Source organism: Polypterus senegalus, chromosome 15 (assembly GCF_016835505.1).
Source record: "Polypterus senegalus isolate Bchr_013 chromosome 15, ASM1683550v1, whole genome shotgun sequence".
Classification (NCBI taxonomy): domain Eukaryota; kingdom Metazoa; phylum Chordata; class Cladistia; order Polypteriformes; family Polypteridae; genus Polypterus; species Polypterus senegalus.
This window is the reverse complement of record NC_053168.1, coordinates 21,983,303-22,007,093: the sequence shown is the minus strand read 5'-3', so window position 1 is coordinate 22,007,093 and position 23,791 is coordinate 21,983,303. Positions and strand designations below refer to the sequence as shown.

General features: G+C 39.5%; 1 protein-coding gene across 1 annotated transcript in view; it reads left to right on the top strand.

The window, feature by feature from the left end:
• The window catches only part of parp10 (poly(ADP-ribose) polymerase family member 10), a 58,432-nt gene extending 39,059 nt beyond the window's left edge, over window positions 1-19,373 (top strand). Inside the window, exons 9-11 of the mRNA XM_039736415.1 lie at window positions 4,419-4,552; window positions 9,336-9,507; window positions 18,810-19,373. Coding sequence (XP_039592349.1) covers window positions 4,419-4,552; window positions 9,336-9,507; window positions 18,810-19,108 — 605 coding nt within the window. The 3' untranslated portion in view covers window positions 19,109-19,373. The remainder of the gene's footprint in view (window positions 1-4,418; window positions 4,553-9,335; window positions 9,508-18,809) is intronic.
• The last annotated feature ends 4,418 nt before the right edge of the window (window positions 19,374-23,791 follow it).

The window sequence follows — 23,791 nt, the reverse complement described above, 5'->3', positions numbered from 1 at the left end:
AGTGGGATGTAATAAAGTGTGACCGAGTCCTTTGTAAAAAGACTAAAAATTATAAATCTCATTTGGCATTAATGAAGAGAAAAAAATTATATCCTGAGTAATATTCAGTAATTTGATCTCTTGTTCTTATACTAAATCTCTCATCAAATGACATTGTGATGTCTTTTTCGATACTTTTTATGCCAGTCTATTGAGTCAGCAGTCTGATTATTTATTAATGCATGTACAGTGCCTGGGTGTTTGTCCTGTTTTGTTGCATTACATCCTAGAATTAAAATGGATTTTTATGGGGTTAGCACCATTTGATTTATACAGCATGCTTACCACTTTGAAGGCTGCAAGATCTTCTTTACTGTGACACAAGCAATAATGAAGACACAAAAACAGAAATCCTGAGTGTGTATTCACCCTGAAAGTCAATACTTTATAAGGCCCCCATTTTGCCACAAGTCTCCTGGGGAGTGTCTCTCTTAGCTTAGCACATCTAAGCCACTGGGATTTTTGCCCCCATTCCTCACAACAAAACTGTTCCAACTCCCTCAAGTTAAATGGATTGTATTGGTATACAGCAATCTTCAAGTCCTGCCACAAATTCTCAATTGGATTGATGTCTGGGCTTTGTTGAGGCCATTCCAAGACAAGTGTAGCTTTAGCAGTATGTTTAGGGTCATGCATTGTCCTGCTAGAAGGTCAACCTTCGTCAGTCAGTCATTTCCTAATCCACTTTGTCTTGAACAGGATTACAGGGGTCTGCTGGAGCCTATCCCACTTAGCATAGGGCAAAAGGCAGGAAACAAACCCTGGACAGGGTGCCAGTCCATGACAGAGCTCACATCCGCACACCTAGCACCCATTTGGCCAACTTAGAAACGTCAATTTACCTAACCTGCATGCCTTTGTACTGTGGAAGGAAACTCATGTGGACACGAGGAGAACATGCCAACTCCATGCAGGGGAAGACCCAGGATGTGAACCCTGGTCTCCTTACTGCAAGGCAGCAGCGCTACCACTGTGCCGCCATGCCGCCCTAGTCTCAAATTTCTGTCAAAACTATAACCGGTTTTCCTCAAGAGTTGCCCTGTATTTAGTGCCATCCATCTTTCCTTCGGTCCTGACCAGTTTTCTTGTCCCTGCCGATGGAAAAACATCCCCACAGCATGATGCTGTGATGGAAATTGTTGGATTTGCACCACACATGGCATATCCTATGATGGCCAAAAAGTTCAGATTTATTCTTGGTCTGACTACAGAACCTTCTTCTATATGTTTGTGTAGTCCACCACATGCTGTTGGGCAAACTCGAAATGGGTTTTCTTATTTATTTTTTTTTTAAGCAATGGCTTTTTTCTGGCCTCTTTTCCATAAAGCCCCACTCTGTGGAATGTATGGCTTAAAGTGGGATAGATACTCCCATCTCCATTGTGGGTCTTGCAGCTCCTTCATCATTTTCCTTGTTGTTTTTGATTATAGCACTCCTTGCCCATTCTGGAGTTTCGGTGGGTGGCCTTCTCTCGTCAGGTTTGTAGTGGTGCCATATCCTTTCCATTTTGTTATAATGATTTATTGGTGCTCCGTGAGGATATTCAAAGTCAATGTAATTTATGGATACCGTGTTTGCATCACCAAGGGGGGACTACTACAACATCAGCCCCCTCATTCTTCAACAGTATATATTACTGTTAAAGTGCAGGAAAGAATATACCTGGTGGCCAGGGGTTACAGTGGAGTTATTGGTTATTTGCTTCAGAATCGTTGTGGTATTGGCACTGAAGTAAAAAGTTTAGTATGAATCCAACATTAATACAAAGTACAATGAGAGTCCTACTTATAGTGCTATGAAAAAGTATTTTCCCTCGTCCTGAGTTTTTTTTTTCTGTTTTTGCTTGTTCGTTGCACTTGTTTCTGATCGCCAGACAACTTTAGTATAAAGCAAAAGTCAACCTGAGTTAACATAATATACAGTTTCAAAATGATCATTCGATCTATTGAAGGGAAAAAAGTTTACCAACACCTCTATCACCCATGTGAAAAAGTAAATGGTCACCTAAGCTTAAATACTAGCTTGTGCTACTTGTAGCAGCAACAACTATAATCAAACACTTTAGGTAACAGGAGATCAACCTTTGACGTCTCTTTGGAGAAATCTGTCTTCACTACAGAATTGTTTTAGCTCCGCCACATTGGAGGCTTTTCGACTATGAACTGCCCGTTTAAGGTCCTGCCATAACATCTTGATGGAGTTCAAGCCCAGACTTAGATTATTAGGCCATTCCCAAATCCAGCCATTCAGACGTGAATGTGCTCTTGTGCTTTGGATTATTGTCCTGCTGTGTAATCAAATTGTGCTTAAGCTTCAGTTCACAGAATCCTGACCTGACATTCCTCTTCAGCACTTTCTGGTAGTTTCTCTCAGTTATGCATAGTCACCCAGGACTTGAAGCAGCAAAGCACCCTACACCACCACACTACCACCATCATGTTTGACTGTGGCCATGATGTTCCTATTGTGGAAGTCTGTGCTAGCTTTGCAACAGTTGCAATGAGACCGATGTTTTCCAAACAGTTCCACTTTTGACTAATCAGTTCACAAAACATTATCCCAAAAGTTTTAGGGATAGTCAAGGTTTTTTTTCGCAAATTTTAGTTGCACCTTTATACTCATTCTTTTTAGCTGTAATGTTTGCCTTGCAGCTGTCCTGTGAATTCCATTTTTTGCCCAGTGTCTGTCTAATGATGGAATCATGAACACTGATATTAACTGACAAGAGAGAGGCCTGCAGTTCCTTAGATGCACATCAGAGTTTTTTGTGACTTCCCAGATGAGGATTCAATGTGCTCTTGGAGTAATTTTGCTAGGCTGGCAACTCCTGGATAGATTTACCAAACTGCTCTTGACCTGAGGATAAAAAGTGACCCATAGTCTAGTGACACGATTGACGATGGTCCTGCTCTGTTTGCCAAAATGGAGAATGGAAGGAAAGTGACACTGTAGCATAACAGTGGTCTTCAGTAATATACTGTTTGCTTTGCTAAGGCCCTGTCGAATAGGGGATCCTGCATTTTGTCTCCAAAAAAGTATTTACATGAATAGGAGTGAAGCACTCGTATCCTTGCATCTGAAGAACCTGCAGTAGAACTCTGTGAATCTTAATTTATGTTTCATCAACAGTTCAGACCCAGAGATCTCTTTATGTAAGACAGTCTTTCATGCTTGCTGGGGACCAAAGATAAAAGACGATATGAAAATAGTGTTAAATTAGAACATTAGAACAATCTAGACGAGAACAGGCCATTCAGCCCAGCAAAGGTCGCCAGTCCTATCCACTTGTTTCCTCCAAGAAAACATCAAGTCGAGTGTGACAAGTAAACTGGGGAAAATATAACATGGCTTCAAACTTGTATTTAAAAAAAATGAAATTTTATTCCTTGCTTTGACTTTTTACAACAAACCTGTGGTATTGCTATGCTCATGTTTAATAATCTTGCCCCGTCTTCACTACCATGATTAATAGTTAACAAGTGGTATAATGCCTCCTTCGTATATCACCTGTCTGTACTCAACACACTCTTGCTGTTTGCACCATACTATAATCATGAAATTCACAGTAAGTGAGAGTAATAACTTCAAAAGGTGGTCTTCCGCCATCCCAACTGGATATGCAGGTCTGAACATCCACTGTACAGAAACAAATCTTTTTCTGTCCCATTTCCTTTATTAGGCACTGTGGGTAGATGACCCTTAATGATCATCCCAGTGTCTATAGAACACAAAAGTTAAATCTTTAATTTTGCACATACAGTTATTATTAGAGCACATACTGAGATTTGAGTTGTATTGCAATGAAGAATTTAATTACAGGTTTATGTTAATCGGCAGCTAGCATTTAATGTTGAAATGGTTTTCTGTATATAATCTCTTAACTGCTATATTATATGGTAACTTCAAATATGTCCTGTACTCCATTTTTTTTCTTCTGGCATAAAATATTGATGATTGTCTTAGTTTGTTTGATACTTTTTGTCACTTTGAAACTAATATGACTATGAAGAAATATTTACATATATAATATGGCTGGCATGGTGGCACAGTCTTAGTGCTACTGCCTCGCAGTAAGGAGAGGTAGGTGTGCGTCTTGGATACTCCCAGTGTGGAGTTTGCATTTTCTTCCTGTGTCTGTGTGGGTTTCCTCCGGGTGCTCCTGTTTCCTTCCCCTCCCACACCCCTCACCCCCTTCTAAACACATACAGATTAAGTGAATTGGCAACACTAAATTGACCCTAGTGTGTGCACTGGCACCCTATCCAGGGTTTGTTCTTTCTTTGCACCCTGTGCCAGCTCTCCCCCCGGTGAGCCAGGTCTGTGTTAAACAGGTTTGAAAATGCAATATGACTAATGTTTATTTCTTCATATTGACTAGAATGCGAGGACAAGATGGTGTCAGTTCTGCCTGAAATGACCAGAATAAATGAATCCACAATGGAGTATCAAGATATAGTCAAGGAATTCTATAATACAATGAATGAATATCTCAACAAAATAAAAATTGTTAAGGTATGTATATTTTTTATTTTCCAAATATTCAGTGATCCCCTGATATATCGCGGTTCAGCTATTGTGCCCCTGCTAGATCAAGGATTTATTAATACTATTATTATTACTAGGGGGCTTCGCACACCCACCCCCTGGGTTTGGTTTACCGGATAAACAATTTAAAGAGATTGTTATTTTCATGGGAATTGTTACATATGCATTATTTTCATTTTTACTTTAAAACCTTTGTAAAAACAATATTTGTCCTTTATTTCCTGCCCTGGGCGTGGTTAAATCTCTTTCTCACGGCACTTATAACGCTGCTCGCGTTGTGAAGGCGGGGTCTGAACACACGCTTAAGAGATCGGTTCAGCTGGTGTCTTGCTGCGGCTGCTGGCCAGCTGTGTGTCGTGTCAGTCACTTAAAAGCCTGTACAGCAGCTGTCCTTTTGCCACTTCGCGTCTCTGCCGCTCGCTTTGTGAAGGGGGGAGCTGAATGCACGCTAAGCAGAAGTGGACGGATCAGCTACTTGTTCCAAGATGCCAGTTCTGCTTGTCGCTCTGTGCGTTTTGGAGGAGGAATATGTGTAAGGGCTGAACGCACGCTAAGGAGAAGTGCTCGGATCATATGCTGGCTTTCTGCAGCTGCTGCTGGCAAGCTGCGTGTTCTGCTTGTTGTTGTTTTAAGAGCTGGGAGCAGCTGAAGTTTGTCTGCCAAAAGCATTCCAACAACTGCTAGGTTAGATGTCAGTGAACTTGTTTTAAATTGTTTGTAAGTAGGGAGTGTCGTCAAAGTGTCTGTCTGAGATGATCTGGTCTCGATCGCTTCGTTCAAACCCCCACCCCTCATAGGCGCGCTACGCTCCTGCCACTTCGCGTTGTGAAGGGGGGGAGCTGAATGCACACTATGGAGAAGTAGACTTTGTGCTGCTTCTGCCAAGATGCTTGTTCTTCTTGTTGCTCTGAGCGTCAATCATTTAAAAGCCTGTACAGCAGCTGTCCTTCTGCCTCACTGCCTTGTCATACGTGACATCAAAATGTTTTATAATAGAGAGATGTTACTCGTATTCTTAGCCCGACATCCATATATCATATTTGTTTACAAAGTGTGTTTTAATAAGTTTACATGTGTTTAAAGCGTGTGGGATGGGTATTTTAAGGCTTAAACTACAAACCGGATTCCAAAAAAGTTGGGACACTATACAAATCGTGAATAAAAACTGAATGCAATGATGTGGAGGTGCCAACTTCTAATATTTTATTCAGAATAGAACATAAATCACGGAACAAAAGTTTAAACTGAGAAAATGTATCATTTTAAGGGAAAAATATGTTGATTCAGAATTTCATGGTGTCAACAAATCCCAAAAAAGTTGGGACAAGGCCATTTTCACCACTGTGTGGCATCTCCCCTTCTTCTTACAACACTCAACAGACGTCTGGGGACCAAGGAGACCAGTTTCTCAAGTTTAGAAATAGGTATTTTGTCTAATACTCGCCTCTAACTGTTCAATCGTCTTGGGCCTCTTTTGTCGCACCTTCCTCTTTATGATGCGCCAAATGTTCTCTATAGGTGAAAGATCTGGACTGCAGACTGGCCATTTCAGTACCCGGATCCTTCTCCTACGCAGCCATGATGTTGTGATTGATGCAGAATGTGGTCTGGCATTATCTTGTTGAAAAATGCAGGGTCTTCCCTGAAAGAGATGACGCCTGGATGGGAGCATATGTTGTTCTAGAACCTGAATATATTTTTCTGCATTGATGGTGCCTTTCCAGACATGCAAGCTGCCCATGCCACACGCACTCATGCAACCCCATACCATCAGAGATGCAGGCTTCTGAACTGAGCATTGATAACAACTTGGGTTGTCCTTGTCCTCTTTGGTCCGGATGACATGGCATCCCAGATTTCCAAAAAGAACTTCGAATCGTGACTCGTCTGACCACAGAACAGTCTTCCATTTTGCCACACTCCATTTTAAATGATCCCTGGCCCAGTGACAACGCCTGAGCTTGTGGATCTTGCTTAGAAATGGCTTCTTCTTTGCACTGTAGAGTTTCAGCTGGCAACGGCGGATGGCACGGTGGATTGTGTTCACTGACAATGGTTTCTGGAAGTATTCCTGAGCCCATTCTGTGATTTCCTTTACAGTAGCATTCCTGTTTGTGGTGCAGTGTCGTTTAAGGGCCCGGAGATCACGGGCATCCAGTATGGTTTTACGGCCTTGACCCTTACGCACAGAGATTGTTCCAGATTCTCTGAATCTTCGGATGATGTTATGCACAGTTGATGATGATAGATGCAAAGTCTTTGCAATTTTTCACTGGGTAACACCTTTCTGATATTGCTCCACTATCTTTCTGCGCAACATTGTGGGAATTGGTGATCCTCTACCCATCTTGGCTTCTGAGAGACACTGCCACTCTGAGAAGCTCTTTTTATACCCAATCATGTTGCCAATTGACCTAATTAGTGTTTATTGGTCTTCCAGCTCTTTGTTATGCTCAAATTTACTTTTTCCAGCCTCTTATTGCTACTTGTCCCAACTTTTTTGGGATTTGTTGACACCGTGAAATTTTGAATCAACATATTTTTCCTTTGAAATGATACATTTACTCGGATTAAACGTTTGATCTGTCATCTACGTTCTATTACAAATAAAATATTGACATTTGCCATCTCCACATCATTGCATTCAGTTTTTATTCACAATTTGTTTAGTGTCCCAACTTTTTTGGAATCTGGTTTTTTTAAAAAAATGTTTATTTATATGGTCCTTCTATATCGCCGATTTTCACCTATCGCTGATGGGTCTGGAATGTACTGTAACTTCCGCAATAGGTGGGGGATCACTGTACCTTTGTCTAAGACCCTTTTAAGTTGGGGCTTAAGAACAGCAGTTTACAAGAAGCAAATGTTCACGTCATTGCTGAAGATGTTTGGCTTTTCAAGGATCATTCTGCAGTCTTGATTTGATTTTTGATTTCATATACTTTTTAATAGTCTTTTTGCATGACCTTTTGAGGTCAGAGTGCAGATTGGTAATAAACTAAATAGTTTGTTCTGTTATTTCATTCTTTTGAAATGGATTATAGTCAGAGATTAGAAAAAAAAAATTCTGTAGGAATTGCATGTATTTATTTTGAATTTTTCTAGTAGTAGAGGACTATTTCTTTTTGTATTACATATTTTTGGTAAGTATGAAGTGAATCAGTCAGCTTTTAAGTAAAAACTTAAACAAGAAATTAAGAAGCTGATGTCAATATCTTCTTTGTTTATCCTAAGATTGCTTTAGCATTTTTAGGTTCTTGACTTTACTGTTAGCATTTATCCAGCTCTCTACCAATTATGATTCCACATTATCAAGTTCGGATCAGGTTGGCAGCGTTGGATGCAGGGTAGGAACCATTGGGCACTCTCATCCACTAGCCCATACCCATTTGTACTTGGCCCGTTAATGAAATATGTCCATCTTTGAGGTGCTGAATGAAATACCGGAGTGCTTGAAGAAGACATATGTGTAGACAAAAGTAAAACAACTAAACCAAAAACAGATTTGGAGCTGTGAGGCAATCATTTAGGACTACTTAAAGTAAATACCATTTTAGAAAGTTGGTATGTAGAAAAGTTATTCTTGCGATTTTTATGTTGTGATTGACAGAAGTTACTTAAACAACAAATAGTGAAAATAGAAACTGTTCATACACTGTTTTTATTGTCCCAACGTGATCTGTGCGTAATACAATTAGGTCCAGGGCAGTGACACAATTATCATAATTTTGGCTCTAATAGACCACCACAGTGAAATTGAAGTGAAGAAATAAGTACATTATTGAAGTGTAGGTTTTCAGCATTAATTCAGAGTGTTTAACAGAAATATTGTTTGAAACATTTAGAAATAACAGATATTCTTATACATGGCCTCCATCCTTTTACAGGACCGCAAAAGTATTTGGACATTCGACTGACAAGCTGTTCCATAGCCAGGTGGTAGCAGGTCCCTCATTGTTGCATTAACTATTAAGCAGGTAGAAGGTCTAAAGTTGATTCCAAGTGTGGAATTTACATTTGGAAGCTGTTACTGTGAACTCTCAATATGAGGTCCAAAGAGCTGTCCATGCAAGTTAAAACAAAGAAACAAAAAAAACCAAACAAACCCTTTACATAGATAGCAGAAACACCAGGAGTGGCCAAATGAGCCATCTGGAACATTTTTCAAGAGAAGGAATACACTGGTGAGCTCAGCAACACAAGTAGGCCTGGACAGCCATGGAAGACTACTGTGCTGGATGATGGCAGTAACCGCTTAACCCAGGAGACTCTCGGGCTTAACTATTTTTACGTAGATTTCCAAGCCCAAGAGATACAGAGGGTTAACACCATGGAGGTTAAACAAAAAATACTATAGTTGTGTTACATGGCTGCTATGAGTATCAGAATGTTTTTTTCTGATATTTTCCTTACTAACATATTACTAGTAACAAATTAATTAATGAAATTAGTTAACAGAATGAGTTTAAACCGATTGTCTCTTAATTTACAGAATGTAGCATGGAAAGAATTGTCAACAAACACTGAGAAGCATCATGTGTTGTTGACAAATCCAACAGAGGAAGTCCTTAAAAATACTCAATAATAATTATAATAATAATGTAAAGAGAGCCTATTTAGGCAGCATATGAATTATAATGCACCAACTTCATAAACTAATAAAAATACAGAAGGTGAGCTTGTATCATGAGTGTTTTTCCATTTCCTGTTGTAAACCTGGAATCAATTAAATTATGTGCTAATTTTACAGATCGAGAAGGTAGTGAACAACCTTCTGTATAACCAGTACATACTGAAGAAGGCCAGTATGACGGGCAGTGCTGAGGGTGAGGTGGAAAGGACTCTCTTTCATGGAACCAGTGAACACAGTGTAAAAGAAATCTGCATTCATGGTTTTAACAGGAGTTTTTGTGGAAAAAATGGTAAGTGTATCTCATTTCATTTTGAAGTTCTGCAACAAATAGTTCTCACTCTTCTAACAAGATTCCAAGGTACACAGTTCAAATTGCTAGTTATTTGTAACTTATCCATTAATAAAAATATACTTGTAGGTTTAAACGTAAGGGTGACGAGGTAAGTAGACACCTGGGAGTGTTGGGGTACCACCCTGGTAACCCCTTTTTAATCATAACAAAAAGAACAGCTAACAAACAGCTCAAACAAAAAAGCAATATTTTTAGATTTTAACACTTGGGTAGGCATTCAGGAGCTCTGTCATTCACTATCTGATACCACCTTCTGGGAAAAGGACCGCTTTATAAGGCTGAGATGGGAAGAAGCGGAGTGTTCTCTGAGTGGTGGGTCGTCCTTCTTGCATGTTTTTTCCTTGGCTGGGGAGGAGGAAAGAGAAGCAAATGTTAGCATAAACATCCCCACTCATCCTAGGGTGGAACTACTTACCTCACCAGAGCCAGGAAGGTGGTGGTCCCCAAGCACTCATGAATGACACCAGTTACAGAAAATCTCACTCACTCAACAGTAAAACTCAAAAAAGATCAAGTTGATTTGGTGTCACAGCATACAGCTTCAAGTTGGATAGCACATCAGACTCGGCGACTGCAGCTGCAGGATCTTACTTCCTTCAGAGTGTTATATTACACAACTAAGAATTGCAAGGAATGACTTGATTACAGGACTCCCTCACGACTGCTCAGCATAGTTTCACATTTTCAAAATGTCAGCTTGCTCTTCTAACAACATCTGATTTTGAGAACAGCTCTGCAGCTTTCCATGCCAAAGAATCCTAGGCTGCTGACAGGCCAAAACACTTGACATGTGATAGACGCATTTACCAAAACATGGGAATTGTGCTCATGTGGTAAGGGAAAGGTGATGTGTAGCATTATTCCGAGTTACAATAGCTATGTGGATTAAGTCTAAGATTTAATCTATACTAATAAAAGGCAAAGCCCTCACTGACTCATTGACTGACTGACTGACTGACTGACTCATCACTAATTCTCCAAGTTCCCGTGTAGGTAGAAGGCTGAAATTTGGCAGGCTCATTCCTTACAGCTTACTTAACAAAAGTTGTGCAGGTTTCATTTCAAAATTCTACGCGTAATGGTCATAACTGGAAGCTATTTTTCTCCATATACTGTAATGGAGTTGAGCTGGATGGCCGTGGGGGGCGGAGTTTCATGTGACATCATCACGCCTCCCACGTAATCACGTGAACTGACTATCAAGCAGTGCGTAAAAACCAGGAAGAGCTCCAAAAAGCGCTGAAGAAAACATGCATTATATAATTGAGAAGGCAGCGAAACAATAAGAAGCGAGCAAGTGACATATACAACCATATTCATGAGTGCTGCTACTTCGGAAACAAAGCACGGTGTAAACCTAAAGTTTAAATTAAGTTCATAGACAGGCTGCTGCTGGCGTTTGTAATTTAGTGCCTGCCCATATAAGGCTGTCCGTCAGCGGCAATCCAATAGAAACACTGCCGCTAAATATTCACGGGTGAAGGACTGTGCTTATGCAGAGGAAGATGAGATGGTCAGGTTTGTGTTTGGCACAAACTCAAGCGAAAATGCGAGAGAAACTTTTAAGTTCCCAGTCTTAGCAGCAAACATAACATACAGCCGTGGACATCACACGAGATGGCACCAGCACAGCAGGGAACCTTCGATGCAAGAACACCAAGCGGCTCACGTGAACTGACGCAGTGCACAGACAAAAAGCAACAGTTCCAAAAAGTGCTGAACAAAACCCGAATTACACAATTGAGAAGGCAGCAAAAAAATATGAAGCGTCTGATACATACAAGCATATTCATAAGTGCAGCTACTGCGGAAACAAAGCACACGGTGGAAAAAGTGAATGTCCCGCTAAAGTAAGGCAGTGTAAAAAAAAAAAACCCGTACATGCAGTGTGTCACATCTCAGATAAAGAGGAAGACGAGCTGTTTATTGATGCAGTAAGAAACGAATCGATGAATGAAACCTCTTATCTTTACAACGATTGACAAACACGGAATGTAACTTGAACACAACACATCGTACAAATACGACCCTGATTGAAGGAAATAATAATAATCAAATCCTTGATGACAGCAACATTCAATAACACTCACAAAACAATTACTGTTTATTGACAATCATGTTACGTTATTTTTAAAATGTTCCCTTTTCTTTTTCATAACTTCTTTAACACACTACTTCTCATGAATATATATATATATATATATATATATATATATATATATATATATATATATATATATATATATATATACCCGATCTACATATTCTCAAATAGATAAGCCACACACCGTAGCGCAATTGTAGAAGCTTAGCCTCTAGCGCCGACATCCGAGGTTCGATTCGAGAGGGGATGCACTGAGTATGTACGCGCGCTTCCCGATTCATTTTACCCTCGCATCTCCTTGATTTGGGACGTATGAAAAAATATGTGGTTAACGCAGAATCATGTTATGTTATTTTTAAAATTTTTCCTTTTCTTAGCACAAGCACAGCTGAGAAGCTTCAATGCATGTACTCCACAACGCGTTAAAAAAATAACGCATTTAATCACACTTTCAATTCCAAGCAATGGGGAACTTTTGTCAATGCATGATTTCCTGGTACATCGATTACACTGATGCACACATCACAGCTACAAAAATGTTAGTCAGAATAAAGCGCGTTCCTACGACTGAAATTTCATTTCAAAAGACTACCCGAAGCCTTGATAAAAGCATGGTTTTGTGGACACTGAAAAGCAAGCAAAATTAGATGCATTACAGAAAGCGGACTTTGCGGCTCTTACTGGGGATCATTGGACTTCCGTGACCGTTAGTAATTCTAATTACATCTAATTACAAAATGTTCAATGATCACACTGTTTTAGCCTAATGTCCAAAATAATTTTGGCTAAGGTTACTCAGAGTTTAAGTTGGTCAAATTACCTTTTATGTTTCTGACTTATTTTTTTAAGAAGAAAAACTGCACTTTATGTTGAAATTTTGGTTATTATTATTTAGAGACAATACCATTCTGAAAATGTACTTAAACTACCACTTTATTTTAAGTCTGCCCAATTTTAACCAGGGATGATATTTTTGTTTCTGTTTTGAATTCAAATGCAGTTTAAAAGCATTTTTTTTTCAGAAATTAAAAGAGCTTGAGTTTACAATATTCATGTCCATGTCTATTATTTGATTCTGTAAGCCCACTAAAACCCTTTTAAATTAAAAAAAAAACATTGGCGATTTGGGGCAAATTTACGTGTGCGATTACATACGATTAATCAAGATGAATTATTACACAGCCTCTTAATTAATTGGATTAATTTTTTTAATCGAGTCCCACCCCTAATATTCATATGTGTATATATATGTATATGTAGATTTGTATATGTATGTGTGTGTGTGTGTGTGTGTGTGTGTGTGTGTATATATATATAACTGTGTATATCTATATGTGTATATGTATATATGTATGTGTATATATATATATATATATATATATGATGTGTGTGTGTCTGTGTGTGTATATATATAAATATTTATATATATATATATATGCCAGCAACACTCATGACAATGACAAAACAATTACATTGTCTATCATGTTACGTTATTATTAAAATGTTTCCTTTTCTTTTTACTTCTCCGCTGCCAAGCGCGGGTATTTTGCTATATATACCCACGTTCCTTATTTGCTGTAGGAAAAGAGAAGAGTCAGTCATTTAGTCAGTTCGGCCTTCAGCAATGCTGATAATTATTTAACACAATTAACAAAGAGGGCGGCACATCATTCCAAAGTTGTGAAGAGATTTGTACAACTTATGAACAAGGTTTGTACAGCGGCAAAAATCTACATTAATACTTTCACTGCCTCTGTGCTGATTTTCCACTTTCACAAATAACCGAAACATGCTTGTTAAAATAAACAATAGAATTTATTTATAAGATAAGGTTAATAGAAGTTGGATATATGTACAGTGGAGGAAATAATTATTTGACCCCTCACTGATTTTGTAAGTTTGTCCAATGACAAAGAAATGAAAAGTCTCAGAACAGTATCATTTCAATGGTAGGTTTATTTCAACAGTGGCAGATTGCACATCAAAAGGAAAATCGAAAAAATAACTTTAAATAAAAGATAGAAATTGATTTGCATTTCATTGAGGGAAATAAGTTTTGAACCCTCTAACAAAAAAAGACTTAATACTTAGTGGAAAAACCCTTGTTTGCAAGCACAGAGGTCAAACGTTTCTTGTAATTGATGACCAAGTTTGTGCACATTTTAGGAGGAATGTTGGTCCACTCCTCTTTGCAGATCATCTCTAAATCCCTAAGGTTTCGAGGCTGTCTCTGTGCTACTCTGAGCTTGAGCTCCCTCCATAGGTTTTCTATTGGATTAAGGTCCGGAGACTGACTAGGCCACTCCATGACCTTAATGTGCTTCTTCTTGAGCCACTCCTTTGTTGCCTTTGCTGTATGTTTTGGGTCATTGTCGTGCTGGAACACCCATCCACGACCCATTTTCAGTTTCCTGGCAGAGGGAAGGAGATTGTCGCTCAGGATTTCACGATACATGGCTCCGTCCATTTTCCCGTTAATGCGATTAAGTTGTCCTGTGCCCTTAGCAGAAAAACACCCCCAAAGCAAAATGTTTCCACCCCCATGCTTGACGGTGGGGACGGTGTTTTGGGGGTCATAGGCAGCATTTTTCTTCCTCCAAACACAGCGAGTTGAGTTAATGCCAAAGAGCTCTATTTTGGTCTCATCAGACCACAGCACCTTCTCCCAGTCACTCTCTGAATCATTCAGGTGTTCATTGGCAAACTTCAGACGGGCCTGCACATGTGCCTTCTTGAGCAGGGGACCTTGAGCCCTGCAGGATTTTAATCCATTGCGGTGTAATGTGTTTCCAATGGTTTTCTTGGTGACTGTGGTCCCTGCTAATTTGAGGTCATTAACTAACTCCTCCCGTGTAGTTCTAGGATTCTTTTTCACCTTTCTCAGAACCATTGACACCCCACGAGGTGAGATCTTGCGTGGAGCCCCAGAGCGAGGTCGATTGATGGTCATTTTGTGCTCCTTCCATTTTCAAACAATTGCACCAACAGTTGTCACCTTCTCTCCCAGCTTCTTGCTAATGGTTTTGTAGCCCATTCCAGCCTTGTGCAGGTCTACAATTTTGTCTCTGACATCCTTGGACAGCTCTTTGGTCTTTCCCATGTTGTAGAGTGTGGAGTCTGCTTGATTGATTGATTCTGTGGACAGGTGTCTTTTATACAGGTGACTAGTTAAGACAGGTGTCCTTAATGAGGGTGACTAATTGAGTAGAAGTGTCTAACCACTCTGTGGGAGCCAGAACTCTTAATGGTTGGTAGGGGTTCAAAACTTATTTCCCTCAATGAAATGCAAATCAATTTCTATCTTTTATTTAAAGTTATTTTTTCGATTTTCCTTTTGATGTGCAATCTGCCACTGTTGAAATAAACCTACCATTGAAATGATACTGTTCTGAGACTTTTCATTTCTTTGTCATTGGACAAACTTACAAAATCAGTGAGGGGTCAAATAATTATTTCCTCCACTGTAAGTGTATACACCAGTCAGTCACAACATTAAAACCACTGACAGGTGAAATTAATCCTATTTATAATCTCGGTAAAATGGCACCAGTCAAGGGGTGGGATGTATTAGGCAGCAGGTAATGTGTAGAAGCATGTTAGCATTATGATCTGTGCGACTCTGACAGGGCCTAAATTGTGATGACAACACGAATGGGTCAGAGCAGCTCAAAAACGGCAGGTCTTGTTGGGTGCTTCTGGTATATGTAGTAGTTAGTATCTACCAAAAGTGGTCCAAGGAAGGACAAACGGTAAATCGTTGACAGGGTCAAGTGAAGGCTCGCCCATCTGGTGTGATCCCACAAAAGAGCTACTGTAGCACAAATTGGGGAAAAAAATAATGCTGGCAATGTTAGAAAAGTGTCAGAACACACACACACAAAAATAATTTGGCTCCTAAATATTTGATTTTGGGGGCTATTGGCTCCAAAGTAATTTTTTCAATCTGGAGCTCTGCACTGTTTACCCTATTGTTGCTAACCTATTGTAATGTTTAAACCACTAAAGGCTCCCCTGTATCCTTGGCAAGCTTCAAATGTTTTGTTTCTGTTGAAATGAAAGCTTCTTGTTTGCAGAAGCAAAGACCTGAATTGAACTCCAGTGGCATTATTCACTGCACTGCCACTAGGGGATGCTAACACCTGTGTTTGACCAGTGAGAATTCCTGTCTTGCTGAATTGCTCCCTGGCTGGGCCTTTTCCCATCATTTGGAATGGTTAGATTTAAAAATGAAAAGAAGTACAGTAGATAATGATTTAAATATGAATACAATATTTTTTAAGCTACAGTAGGCCACTAGTGATTGGTCAATTAAAACCAGATTAAAGAACTTTTCTTTTTTTTGATATACAAATACTGTTTGTACTTCTTAGACAAATGTACACAGTAAAGGTTGGCATTTTTTGGCTTGAAAAATATTTATTAAATCTGATCTTTCTACTGTAAAACATGCAAACCGCTACAAGTACAAAGTCAGAAGTGAAGAAAGTATAATGATACAATAATGAATAATAATAAAATTAATGCTAATACCGTATATACTGTCAAAATGTGTCCTCACTGGGTCACATGTTCTGGGTCTGCACCAAATTAACATTATTCTGGACAAAAAGTTTTAATTACCTTTCAGACAGCCTTGGACTCACAATCCCTCCTAACCCATTAACAGCTGTGTTTGGGGTTCTTCCAGAGGGGTTTAAGGTGGAGAAAGACAAACAAATTGTGATTGCATTCACTACACTTTTGGCACGCAGACTTATTGTGATAAAATGGAAGAACCCAAACTCTCCTCTTTTAAGTCAGTGGGAAACCGATGTGTTATATTATTTGAAATACTCAGAGGATCCATACAGACTTTTTTCAAAACATGACAGGATCTAATCAGTAATATTTTAAAATAAGCTCGTAAAGCACAGAGAATTTATTAATTTAGGTATGTTTACAAGCCTTAAATTTCACGCCATTTGGCTTGCTCTCTCTCTCAGGGGTGGGGATCGATCTGATCTTAACTCAGTTTTTCTTTTTGTAAAAACTTGATTGATTTGTATGGATTGCAATAAAATTAATAAAGAAAAAAAAATGTGTCGTTTGTGTGGTGTCTCTAGAAGCATGGTGAGAGGCACAATCCAACATCACAGTTGGAACAATAGTAGCGTGATTCCTTGCAGATTTTCTTTCCAGACTGATCAGCTCTTGAACAGCTCACTGCACATGTGCAACTGACACGAGTGTCACTTTCGGATTTAGCAGAATCCCTTTTGATATCACTGTCCGTTTAAACTTCACTGTCTGAATACAAGTTCAGTTTGTCATCACTGCTCATATCACTGTCATGAGCATGCAACACTTGAGCTGCTGAAAAATGTTTCCTACGAGATGCCATTATGAGGCTAGGAGACATGTGTGCACCATTGCCTGAGTAACACTCGGGCCTGTTGCTTACACAAGACACATCTATGTCATTTCGAGAGCAACGCTTGGCACTTTTACAGCCCGTGTAATTGTCAGTTATAACACATGAGACGCTTTTGTACAGTTTCCCAAGTGATGCTTGGGACTAACACTAAGGAGGTTAAGAAGTGACATGATTGAAGTGTTTAAAATTATGAAGGGAATTAGTCCAGTGGATCGAGACTGTGACTTTAAAATGAGTTCATCAAGAACATGAGGACACAATTGGAAACTTGTTAATGGTAAATTTCTACACAAACATGAGGAAGTTTTTCTTTTCACAGGGAACTGCAGATGCATGGAATAAGCTGCCAAGTAGTGTGGTAGACAGTAGAACTTTAGGGACTTTCAAAGCTCAACTTGATGTTATTAGGAGGGGTGGGCTTTGTTGGGCGGAATGGCCTGTTCTGATGTTCTGATTTGTCTCCATTTACACCTGTGTATATCGATCGTGAACAGATAGATACTTTATTAATTCCCAAGAGGAAATTCACATACTACAGCAGCAGCATACTGATATAAAACAATATTAAACTAAAGAGTGATAAAAATGCAGGGCAAGTTAAAAAATGCAAGGTGGAGAGTGCGTGGCAGGTATAACAGACAGTATCATTGTATAATGTTAACGTCTACCCACAACCAAACTGGAGAGTCGCATAGTGTGGGGGAGGAACAATCACTACAGTCTGTCAGTGGAGCAGGACGGTGACAGCAGTCTGTCGCTGAAGCTGCTCCTCTGTCTGGAGAGGATCCTGTTCAGTGGATGCAGTGGATTCTCCATGATTGACAGGAGCCTGCCCAGCGCCCGTCGCTCCACCACAGATGTCAGACTGTCCAGCTCCATGCCTACAATAGAGCCTGCCTTCCTTACCAGTTTGTCCAGGCGTGAGGCGTCCCTCTTCTTTATGCTGCCTCCCCAGCACACCACCGCGTAAAAGAGGGTGCTCACCACAACCGTCTGGTAGAACATCTGCAGCATCTTACTACAGATGTTGAAGGACACCAGTCTTCTAACGAAGTATAGTCGGCTCTGTCCTCTCTTACACAGAGCATCAGTATTGGCAGTCCATTCCAGTTTATCATCCAGCTGCACTCCCAGGTATTTATAGGTCTGCACTCTCTGAACACAGTCACCTCTGATCACGGGGTCCTAAAATCCACCACCAGCTCTTTGGCTTTGCTGGTGTTTAGTTGTAATGTATGTTATATGATGGCTATAATAAAATATTAGGAAGAAAACGGAAGGACTGAGAAATTCTAATCCACTTCCGCCTATGAATTATTTGGATGATGTTAAAATCTATCCTATAAGAATAATCAGTCATATCAAAATGAAAAGGGTAACAAGCCATAACACTAAATAAGACTTGTTATTGACCACCGAGTGGTTTCTTATTAAGCAATCGGTTCGGAACAATAACTTACAGCAAATATGACCCTCCAGGACTGGCTTTGCAAACCCCTGCTCTACACTAAACGCTTCCAGGAAGATTCCTGATCCTGGCAAACTTGTAATTGGTTTGGGTGGATGTGCTATGAAATTGCATGGATATAGTAGCATGTTTTGCCTAGAAGACAGAAGGTTATACGTTTTCAAATGTCATGGCTTATAAATTGTATAAAGTCAAAATCTGTTTAATGTCTCGATTTCCTAATGTATTGTTTATTTTGCTTTTTTTATTTCTAGCAACCATGTATGGAAAAGGAGTCTACTTTGCTGTAAATTCATCGCTGTCTGTACAGGACCAGTACTCCCCCCCTAACAAAGATGGCCACAAGTTTGTGTTTGTTGTTCGAGTACTGACTGGGGATTTTACAAGAGGGACACACGAGATGAAAGCCGCACCTCTGAAAGAGAATTCTGAGATTCCAATCCGATACCACAGTGTTGCTGATAGCACCAGGTCTCCCAGCATTTTTGTGATTTTCAATGACACGCAGGCCTATCCAGAGTATCTCATCACTTGTGAAAAAGTTCCCCTTTAGATTAGTGAATAAAATGGATAGTCTAGTGAATGTGGCCTTGTAGAAGGGTACTGTGCATTCGTCCACCTAACATGTTTCTGTTCTTTTACTGTGAATGCATTGCTTATGTTGTCATTCATATTTTGAGTAGTCTGACACTCTTCATGTATAAGCATAAGTAACGTTTCAGTCCTTTTATTTGATGCTTACTTTATTTTTTTTTTTTTTAGTTGAATAGGCAAGTTGAAAAAATAGAAGTGAGCGCAATAAACATAACTGAAAGGACTCTTTTTGTATTGTTTACCTACTTGGAACAGATAAGTAATAGGTACAGACAGGCGCTGTCCTCTGGGGAGCAGTCACTGATGGTGTTTAATTTATTTTTTTTTTATTTTTTTGAAGGAACATCTAAAACGGATTTAAGGTTCTCCCTTTGTTTGAACCGCATGGTCTGTGGCTGCTTGTTTTTGTTTCCACACCATACTTAACACCACAGCACCATGCAATTGATAGACGGTAGCTAATTGATTTCAAGGAGAAGCCTGTACTGTTACTGCAGCAGAAGTGCAAAACATACACAGAAAACCCTTGCGATGAGAACGATAGATGTGAACATGTTAAAATGGCAGACAAGTCCCGTCTTGTGAGAGACTTTGTTTTAGCATCTAACGCAGGGGTTTCCATCTGCAGTCTTGGACTGCTACTACAGGTTTACATTCTCTTTTTGCTGCTAACACTGGTCAACAAGCATTTGCTACTGGGAGGCTTTCACCTTTACTCTTAACAGGTTTCACTTGCTGACTCCAAATCTGAAAACCGTTTTCATCCAGCACGTCCCGTTCTTTAGTTATGATGTTGCAGGTCTTGGACAACTAGGGTGACTGGACAGTAAAGGGGGATAGCCATTTTGATAAATACCGATAATTCCAGTAGGGATGCTATTGAGATAAATGATTTCGCCACACGTTACTAACAGCTGTGAATTGTTTACCTGGTCATTGTTAATTTTTTTTTTTTTTTTTTGTTTACCTGGTCATTGTTTTTTTTTTTAATTATTAATTTTCAATTAGCAGAAAAAAATATTTGTTACTGATTACCAAATCTTATATGACTATGAAGCGTAATGACACAACTCAGACATGACACTGCAGTAGGTATTGGTTTTACTGTTAAACATAATATTGCATATCAGGACATTTTGTTTGTTAGATTCACCATTACTACTGTCAAGGCGATGGACAGAAACTGCGATGCATTTAAGAAATAAGTTTGGTCTCGAGAAAAGTGAAGCCAAAATTAAGAAAGGTGTTTTTGTTGTTTCTGAAATCCATGAACTGATGCTTGGCGATGAATTCAAAAGGAAACTGAACCCCGCTCAATCAGCAGCATGGCAAGTATTCATGCGGGTTGTCCAGAATTTTCTTGGCAGTCACAGAGCAGAGAATAATGCAGACCTTGTGGAGAAGCTGCTGAAAGCGTATCAGCTTATGGGAGCCAGAATGTCACTGAAGACGCATTTTTTTACATTCTCATCTCAACTTTTTTCCCACCAAATCTGGGCGATGTCGGTGATGAGTGAGTATAGGGGAAAGATTGCATCAAGATATAGAGGTGATGGAAAACTGATATCAGCGAAAATTCACTCCGAGCATGATGGGAGACTACTGTTGCTTTTGCGCTTGTACTGCACATCCGTCTCTCTTTGCAAGAACCACGTGCCTCAAACATTTTGGAGCCATGCTGACCTCACTTTTATATTGAGGTAAATTGACATAAATGTGCTTTAACGTGTCTCTGGCATCGTCTTCTGGTTTGTTTTCAGAATAAACGCATCAAAACAATTTTGGTGGGACATAATCTTAACTCCAGATATCATGTTGATATATTGATATTCAAATGTGTGAAAACGTCAATGATGTGTATTTCAAAAACCGTGCTAGCTTCATTCTCATTTTATATATGAAATCAGTGTAAAATACTTAATAAAGAGCTGCTCTGAAGTTCCTAGTAGCAAGGAAAAAATATTTTTTGTAGACCAGTGTAATTCGCTTTTTTCCCCCTTCAGTTTTTTTCAAGAATCAGTCCTCTAAATTGCTTCATTTATATCTTTAAATGGCAAAAGAGCAGAAATGAGATGTGAAGTGACCAAACAGAAGACCACCCTAAGTAGGAGCCTCAAATTCCCACCAATTTCACTCCAACCAGTTGCTTTAATTAGCAGACGATTATTTGAATCCCTTGGCCTGTTGCCGCACTCATTCTGCCACACAAGACATTTCCTGAACTGTTGATTTTCTTTTTTTCTGAGAATGCGTCAGAATGTCATAGTTTCATGAGCAGATCGACATGAACAAGACTGTCACCTTTCTTTATTTTCAGACATTGTATGGTGGACACAGGTGGCTGGTCATGCGTTGGATCACTTTTGTATCTCATTATTGTTTGGTTTCTAATCCAAGGAAAAAAGAAACAATTAAGGAGTCTCGAGTCTCTTTAAAAGCAAAAGAATGAATTAGCAGCAAAAAGTGGTCGCTAATTAAGAAAAAGGTTAGAATGAAAAGCTGCAGCCGCAGTAGCCTTCCGGGACCGGAGTTGGACACCCTGGCCTAATGGCATGCAAGCAAGAATAAATACCAACCGTACTCCGTACACATGACAGAACTACTATTAAGGTCAACTTTTAAAAAGACGTCAGTGGCACTCCCTGTAGAACCATGACAGAATCGGCCTTAAACTAAAAGCACACCACAGGCTGCTGTGTATGTCATGCAGTGTATAAAGCATTGGTTCATGGCAGCCAGCAGCTGAGGCTACGTCTATACTGCTATTAAAAACACAGACTTTAGTTTGTTTTTGTCCTTCATCCACACTACCGTGGCATTTTTAACCCTGCACAATGGAGATATTTCTGAAAATGCAAGTTCAGCATTGGTGTATGGGTGGGTGAAAAACGCCGTTTTGAAAATGCATGATCTGATTGGTTTGTGCTTATTATGTAGCCCTTCCCAAATTGGATCCTGAAACTTCTCATTCACTGACTGGTCACCCTTCACAAAGGAAAACCATATTCCAGAAGTGTCCAACTCCAGTCCTGGTGGGCCGCATTATTTGCTGGTTTTCATTCTGACCCTTTTCCTAATCAGTGACCAGTATTTCCTTTACCTTCATTTTAATAGCCCTGTTTTTAAGGATTCAGCCCTCTGAATTGATTCATTTCTTCTTTAAATGACAGCCAAACAGAAATGAGACATGTAAGGAGCCAACAGATAACCAGCTAAATTGGGGCTTCAAACTCCAATTTCACTCCAACCAGCTTCTTAATGAGAAGCCAGTTCTTGCTGTGCATTAAACCCTTTATTGAATATCATGACTCGTTGCTGCTCTCAGTCTGCCACAGCAGACTGCTGATTTTCTGTTTTTTCTAAGACCAACTTTCGAGATGTTTTGGTGACCTGAGCAGACCAACATGACCGAAACTTTCACCTTTCTTTATTTTCAGGTTAGCTGGTCATATGGGGGCCTGTGTTGTGTCTCATTATTGTTTGGCTGCTCATTAAGGAAAAAGAAACAAGTACGGGGTTGGAGTTTGGTCAATTATCACTAAGGTAAAACAAGTCAATCGGCAGCAAAAATTGCTAAATGAAGAAGATGGTTAGAATGAAAACTTGCAGCCCACCAGGGGCCTCATGTATAACGCCGTGCGTAGAACTCGCACTATAACATGGCGTAAGCACAAAAGCCGAAATGTGCTTACGCACAGAAAAATCCAGATGCAGGAATCTGTGCGTACTCCAACTTCCACATTCTTCCGCTACATAAATCCCGATCAGCGTGAAAAGTAACGCTCGTGCACGCGCATTATGTAACGCCCCAAATCCTCCCAGAATTACGCCTATTTGAATATGCAAATCAATATAAATCGCCCTTAAGTGCAGCCTTCTGTGAAAAGACAATGGGAAAAGCACGGGGGGAAACATAAGAATTGCAGCAAATTCTAAGTGGAGGCAAAGGAAAAACATACTATTTGTTCAGATAAACCGTGGTATAATCAACAAAATGAAGTTGATCGAGTGACATAGCATGTTGGAGAAACTTGAAAGCTCACATTCACAAAATTGCACAGTGCCGGAAATAAAAAAGAAGTCGCATATCAAAAATCGCCATGAAAAGAAGAGTTGTAGCCCACTATCTGAGTGTCATATGAAAGTTTATTAGGGTACAGAGAAAAAAAGGCAAACAGTGGGGGAAAAAGCACGAAATGTCAACTTCAATCTCGACATTTCCACTTTAATCACGTAGTTTATTTTGTCATTTAGTAGAACATTATAAACTTCATCTTAAAATCGTTTAATTAACCAGTTTCTCAAATCACATCGTAATTAAAGTAGCACGTTAAATGCTTTGTTTTGTATTTGATCTTCTATGTGCTCTATGTGTGTGAATCACTACTTGCTTCTTAAACTGGCTCTCTTCCTCCAACTGGACACAGAATCCATTACATTCGTGATATTACAGCTCTCTGAATAACTAAAATACTGAGATGTATACAGTACATGATGTCATTTTCATGATGATAGGAGTTAAAGCACGTTATTAAACGTGTTTCACTTCGATGAAATAATTTATTGTCGAAATTTGTCGCTGCGTTTTTAGCTGTGTTGTTATTTTCTCTTTCTGTTTTATATTCAATATATATTGGCGTAG